Genomic DNA, 7,330 nt, shown 5'->3' with positions numbered 1-7,330 from the left:
ATATATATATATATATATATATATATATATATATATATATATATATATATACACACACACACACATACACACATACACACATATATATATCCTTACAAGAACATACACTTATGTGTGACAAACAAAAGTATAAAATAATAATAATAATAATAATAATAATAATGATAATAACGGCAACAGTGATGATGAGGATGATGATGATACCAATTGCCCCACGACAAAAAAAAATAGATGTAGCATACAATTTCCCATGTTCAGCAATAATAAGAAAAAAACAATGTTGCACGCAGCCCCAGGAAGGCGGAAATGCATTTAGCTGGTGGTGCAGCAGAAGTTTTATAAAAAAACAACAGTTAAAAAAACAGAAGGTGGTGATGATGATAGTGACAGTGATGATGATGACTATGAAGATGATGGATGATGATGATGATGATGGTGGTGGTGATGATGGTGATGATGATGGAGATTGTAATGGAGATGCTGATGGGGATGGTGGTGGCAGAAGTGATGAGGATGATGATGATGGTGGTGACAGTAATGATGATGACTATGAAGATGATGATGATGGTGGTGGTGATTATATTGGAGGTGATGGCGGCAATAATGCTGTTGATGATGATGATGATGACAACAATGAGGGTGTTGATGAAGATGGTAATGATGATGATGATGATGATTATGATGATATAAATAAATAAAATTTGCTGACAAAATATGTTTTGACAAAATGTTCCTTAATGTCGTTAGATATAAGCATTTGAAATAATCCAAAATGCAATCCTTTTCCCTTTTGTCTCACCCTCTCACCTTTTTTTCCTTTTTTAATTTTGTTTTTGTTTTTGGTTTTTGTATGATTCTCTAATCTTGTTTTTCGAAAGTGAAATGCATATTTAACAGCAAGCAAGATTGAACAACAACATGTGATGGTAGTAGTAGTAGTAGTAGTAGTAGTAATAATAGTAATAGTAATGATAGTAATAGTAATGATAATAATAATAATGATAATAAAAGTACTAGTAATAATAATAATAATGAGAAGAAGAAGAAGAGGAGGAGGAGGAGTAGTATGGTTGATGATTGGATGCAAGGAATGGTGTTTTCTGATCTCATTTAGGATTTTTTAACGAGTAGAAAGTATTGCAGTAAAATGAGAAATGTTATTATCATAGCATTTGTGTTTCTATTACATATATGTGTGTGTGTATATATAGATATACACACACATATATATATATATATATATATATATATATACATATATAAACTTACATGCATATATCTAACTTCATATATGTGAGTGAGTATAATATATATATATGTAAAATGCATAATATTATATATTGCTTTACATAAACTTTTACATGTGTTTATATACACATGTATGTATATTAAATTATATGCTACATCTACAACACACAGATGCACTTGTGCACACACATGTTCACACATACATACATGCACGTGCACACACATACACATCCATACATACAAATACACTAAAAGAGAAGAAAAACTGTACATCTTAAATGTTTCTGATAAAATTTGTTCATTAGATTTTAGCTGAAAGCAAAGAAAAAGACAAAAAGCACAACAAAACACACAAAAAGAAAACAAATACGAAAAAGAAATGAAGATGAAATATATATATATAAAAAAAAAGATTTGAGTACGAACCTTGATAACATTTCCCCTCCGTTTACATGTGATGTGCTCTTTCCAACGGCTGAACCTATAGTCTCCCCGGTACCTTGATTTTGCTGGTGGTCTATTTGATTTGCAGATAACTTAGATTCATGGTGGTGATGGTGGATGGGCTGTTGTGCAGACTGAGAATGTGATTGTTTTTGTTGTTGTTGATGGTGGTGTTGCTGTTGTTGTTGATGATGATGGTGCTGCTGTTGTTGATGTTGGTTTTGCTGCTGCAGTTGTTGGTGATGGTGCTGTTGGTGTTGCTGTTGCTGCTGTTGCTGTTGCTGTTGTTGTTGTTGCTGCTGCTGCTGCTGAAGGTTTTGCTGTTGTTTTTGTTGCTGCTGCTGTGATTTCTGCTGCTGTTTGAACCGAGAAAGACTGAAAAACAATCCCAGAATCGACTTCAGGTTCCCATCTTTGATATCTGGAAGAAAGAAAAGAAAAAGAATGGTAAATATCTGGAGACAGAAAGGACTGGATAAAAAACAACAACAACAACGATTTCTTTTATTGGCCACAAGGGTCAAGACACGGAAGACAATATCAAAGGATGAGATGCAAGAAACGAAACAGGTGGTGTTTGCATCGATCAAGGGGAGGCAATACAACATTAAGGGATCAAACAAAGGGATATGAAAATAGAAATTAGAAAAATAAATAATTAATAGGCGCAGGAGTGGCTGTGTGGTAAGTAGCCTGCTTACCAACCACATGGTTCCGGGTTCAGTCCCACTGCGTGGCACCTTGGGCAAGTGTCTTCTACTATAGCCTCGGGCCGACCAAAGCCTTGTGAGTGGATTTGGTAGACGGAAACTGAAAGAAGCCCGTCGTATATATGTATGTGTGTTTGTGTGTCTGTGTTTATCCCCCCACCATTGCTTGACAACCAATGCTGGTGTGTTTACGTCCCCGTAACTTAGCGGTTTGGCAAAAAGAGACCGATAGAATAAGTACTAGGCTTACAAAGAATAAGTCCTGGGGTCGATTTGCTCGACTAAAGGCGGTGCTCCAGCATGGCCACAGTCAAATGACTGAAACAAGTAAAAGTGTAAAAGAGATAGAATCTTCAATAGTGAGGTCGTCCACCACACAAAATGTTCCTCATTACTGTGCCATCCTGAAGGCATATGAAGTACCAGCTTCCAGTGTATTTCCTCCTAATTAGAAAAGCAAACTCAGAGTAGATCCATTTGGCCTCTCCAGTCTTGCCAGTCTTGTCCGGTTTTTGATAAACACACTGGAAGGGTGGAGATTGTAGTTCACAATTCTATATTGAAACAGAATGGCTACCGAGGAAACTGAAAAAAACTGACAAATATCAGGACCTAATCAGAGAGTTGAAGAAATTATAGGAAATGAGAATGACAGCACTACCTTGTTCGCCCTCATGTTTCCTCTCCCCGTCACCTTTTCTCTACCCTCTCCCTTGCTCTCCTTTCTTCCCACACGCTAATACACGAGCCATGTTATATTCCCCACTCATGTTGCAACCACATCAGGGGCAAAACTAGTCGGTGTACAGCACTTACTCGGTATTACCTGTATCCTTAGGGTTCGGTTGACTCCAATACCCTTCGTAACCTTTATAAAAATACATATATATGTAAAAAAAAAACAATCATAGAGAGAAAAAAATATGACCCCCAAAATATTGAAGATTCCACGAAATATTGGGGAAATAATACTTGTTAATATTGTTTTACTATAGTTTTGTTTTGTTTGTTGTTTTAATTTGTATTTCTGCCCCCCCCCCCCACTTCTCCTTCCTCCCCACACCACTCACTGATTTATGAAATGCGGTTAAGATTTAAACATTTCTGTTAAAATTCACTGCTAAATGACTGCACCAAACAAACTGGTTGATTTCCACAAAGAAGAAATTTATGGGAAAATAATTATCTTCGCTTTATTTCCAATTTTCTCTACCACAGATGTTATTTTCATTATTATTATTGTCATTATTATTATTATTATTATTATTATTATTATTATCATTATTATCATTATTATCATTATTATTATTATTATTATCATTCTTCTTCTTGTTATCATTATTATTATTGTTATTATTGTTGTTGTTGCTACTATCATCATCATCATCATCATCATCATTTTTATTACTGTTGTTATTATTATTATTATTTTTGTATTGGATAGAATTAATCTAATAAGATATTGCCACAATAATTTATGGGCAAAACACATGCATGCATGTACACACACACACACACACACACACATACATGCACATGCACACACACAAATATACAGACATACGTACACACATATATACACACACACATATACTATATTCTGATACACACACATTGCAATGGCTTAACCCCCCACTCCTTCAAATCAGCTCTCAACAAGTGAGCCTATACATGACCAAAATATATTCCAACCATGGCCATCCTGCCTTTTTCCAGAAACTGTATCCAGTACATGTGGCCTAGTGGTTATGATATTATACTTACAATCACAAGATTGCATTTCCAATTCCCAAACGAGAAGGTGCATTGTGTTGTTGAGCAAGACACTTCATTTCACGTCGCCCTTTGTCATAATTCAAGCTTGTGTTTGGAATGTAAATTGACATGAAATTTTGAAGGAAGGGTAATATTTAGAAAAGTAACAGGCAGTGAGAGACCATCTCATGGAGCAGAGTGACATGACTATGTGTTTTCTGGATGATTCTGACTGACGTTGAATTCACCAGCTTTTTTATAACTTTTAGCAAAAGTTTCTAGAACTTTCAGTCAAGCTACTTGGCAGGAAAATTTGCACACTTACTCTGATATTCACATCAACCATAACAATGTAGCTTATGCTGATTGGTCAAATCATGTTCACATGGAAATTTATGTGTTATTTAGATATCTTATGCTGGGGTTCTAACAAGAAATCTGCATAAAGTGGTTTCAAATCTCATCAGAAGCAAATCTCAGCAACTTTTCATTATCTAATCACTAGTGAAGCATGCGGCTTGATTTAAGGTATTTGGCTTACAATCGTAAAGTTGTTAGTTTGATTCCTGGCAGTGTGTTGTATTCTTAAGCAAGACACTTTATTTCATTTTGCTCCAGTCCACTCAGCTGGTAAAAGTGAGTAGTACCTGTAATTCAAAGGGTCAACCGTGTCCCATTCTGTGTCTTGCTTAATCTCTCTCTCAGAACTACACTAAAAACTATGTGTGTCCTAGGAGTACTCAGCCACTTGCATGTTAGTTTCATGAGCAGGCTGTTCCATTGATTGGAACCAGTGGAGTGTCAGCTTTTTGTTTTTTCTCTAATCCCTAGATCCTCTCGACTTACATGTTAAAACCCACGACCATATGACATTACATTTCCTAAATAGTCTTCATAGAATCTACTCTTTGAATATCTTTTGTTTCCAATAAACATTCTATAGTTTCTAACAAAATCTTGTTTTCCAAAAAAATTCTTCATATTTCCAGCAAAAATTTCTTGCATTCCCCAGTAAAATATCTTGTGACTTTCAACAAAATTTCTTGTGGTTGCCAACGAATTTCTTGTAGTTTCCTAAGAAACTTCTTGTCACTTCCAACAAAAATTTCTTGCTGTTTCCAACAAAATATCGTGTGGTTTCCAACACAAAATTTCTTCTAGTTTTCATGGAAACTTCCTTGATTCTCTTCCATATTCTAACCTCTATAATTTCACATCACGAACCACTCATTTTTGTTTTCTTCTCTTCTCCAGATAAGTAAGTATAAATAAAATACAGAAATTTTATTATTTAGTTAAGTATTTTATTTCGTTTTTATTCATTTAAAAAAATTTTTAATGTTTTTTTTTTTCCCCAAAATTTTGTCTTTTTATCTTTTGGAGTTTTGCTTTGAGCAGTTAATTAGATAAAACAAACCTAAACAGAAATAGAAGAGACATGAATAAGTCGGATCATGACTAAAAGAGACACTTGAAAAACAGACGAAAACCAATGAAAACTAGAAAAGAAATGTAAAAAAAAGAGTCAATCTGAAAACTACATTTGAAAGAAACCTCAGAATTTCTTATCAAAGTCAGACAAATATATAAGACGTTTCAATGCAGAGAAATATAAATTATGTAGAAACAATAAAATAAAATAAAATAAAATAAAATACCCAACAAAAACCAACAAAAAACCCCCTGGAAAATGTTGGTGGTCAATTGGTGATCAAAGTCACAGAAGTTTCTCATTGATTTTTAGGTCTTCTTTTGATACAGTTATAGTGAGAGGTCAAAATTTAGCATCTAACGTTGATAAACTATGAACTTTTATTAAAAATTATAGGATTAGTCAAACACATGTGTTCCCTCTAATGCAGTGGTTTTCTAGTGTTTTTTTTTTGCCTATGGACTCCTTCGATTCCTGTTTGACTCTGCTGGACTCTCATAACCATACAATGTTTAAAAGAACCTTATATATCGTTATAGTTAAATATTATTAAGTATTGTATAAAAAAAGACTCTTAAAAAGTTTGTGTATTTTCGAATTATAACTATAACCAATTTATTGTACGTAAATTTTAACTAAATCTTATATGGATCCCCTGAGTCATATGGGACCTCCAGAGTCATATGGACTCCCAGAGTCATAAATACACCTAGAGTCATATAGACTTTGGTTGAGAGTCATTGTTCTAGTTACAACTATTACAAACGAGATAATTAGTTTATCATAATTTCAAGAATTTGAAATTGAAATTGAAATTGAAATTAAGGAATTATAAGGAAAAACATGCACAGTATTCGCATTTTGAATTCTTTATTGTTTGTTTACTTAATACAGAGTTCCTAAAAAAAACCCGTATGAATATATCGGATGATGCAAATGCACCGAGGGGTCAGTATATGTTATAGCAACTTTATTAACAATAAAGAAAGGGAAGAATATATGGGATGTTAGGAAAGTTTGTGTGCAGAAAACTCATCTGCATAATATATACACATGGTCCTATAGAGTAAGCTTCCTTAGAATGAGAGCAGTGATAGAAATTGACCAACTGAATGCACTACAGTTCTTGAGAAAACCCATGATTGATAGATATCTTGTATTGTTTCAGCTGCAAGATATTACAGTATCTATTGATGAATCAGTAGAATTCCTTTCGGCAAATATATGTGAAAATTTGAAAAAAAAAATGTCTTTCATACAGCTTGGTATGTATAGACAAAGTGAAGGGATGATAGATCACATCTTTCAACATTTAAGTTTATAAGCTTCTTTTTCATTGGTTGAAATAAATAAAAGGCTCCCTTAAGGTGCACTAGTTTGAACTAACCAGAATCAGCAATAATCACAACTTTCAACCCATGATAGTGATATATATGTGGAAGAATATTTTGAAATACGAGAAAGGAATATTTTTCATAAAACTGAGCTGGGGTCAGCCTAAGCCCTTACCATCAGCTGGATCCAACCTGAGTGTAGTACCTCATTATTTAAAACTTGTTATCTTATATAATATAATATTATATTACAAAAGTGTTGAGCTGGCAGAAATAGCAAAATGCTAAGTGGGATTTCGTCTATCATTATGTTCCGAGTTCTAATTAGCCTTTCATACTTTGAAGATTGATAAAATAAGTACCAGTTGAGCACTGGGGTCGATTTAATCAACAACCCCCCCCCCCCC

At 34.0% G+C, this 7,330-nt stretch overlaps 1 protein-coding gene across 2 annotated transcripts in view; it reads right to left on the bottom strand.

Moving 5' to 3' along the window:
• The window catches only part of LOC106875053 (neuron navigator 3), a 629,108-nt gene that overhangs the window by 145,179 nt on the left and 476,599 nt on the right, over positions 1 to 7,330 (bottom strand). For both annotated transcript variants that reach the window (XM_052975568.1, XM_052975569.1), the window contains exon 5: positions 1,675 to 2,113. In XM_052975568.1, coding sequence (XP_052831528.1) covers positions 1,675 to 2,113 — 439 coding nt within the window. The remainder of the gene's footprint in view (positions 1 to 1,674; positions 2,114 to 7,330) is intronic.

The sequence above is a fragment of the Octopus bimaculoides genome, chromosome 21 (genome assembly GCF_001194135.2).
Source record: "Octopus bimaculoides isolate UCB-OBI-ISO-001 chromosome 21, ASM119413v2, whole genome shotgun sequence".
Classification (NCBI taxonomy): Eukaryota; Metazoa; Mollusca; class Cephalopoda; order Octopoda; family Octopodidae; genus Octopus; species Octopus bimaculoides.
Note: the sequence above shows the minus strand (reverse complement) of the source record. Positions and strands in the feature narration are given on the sequence as shown.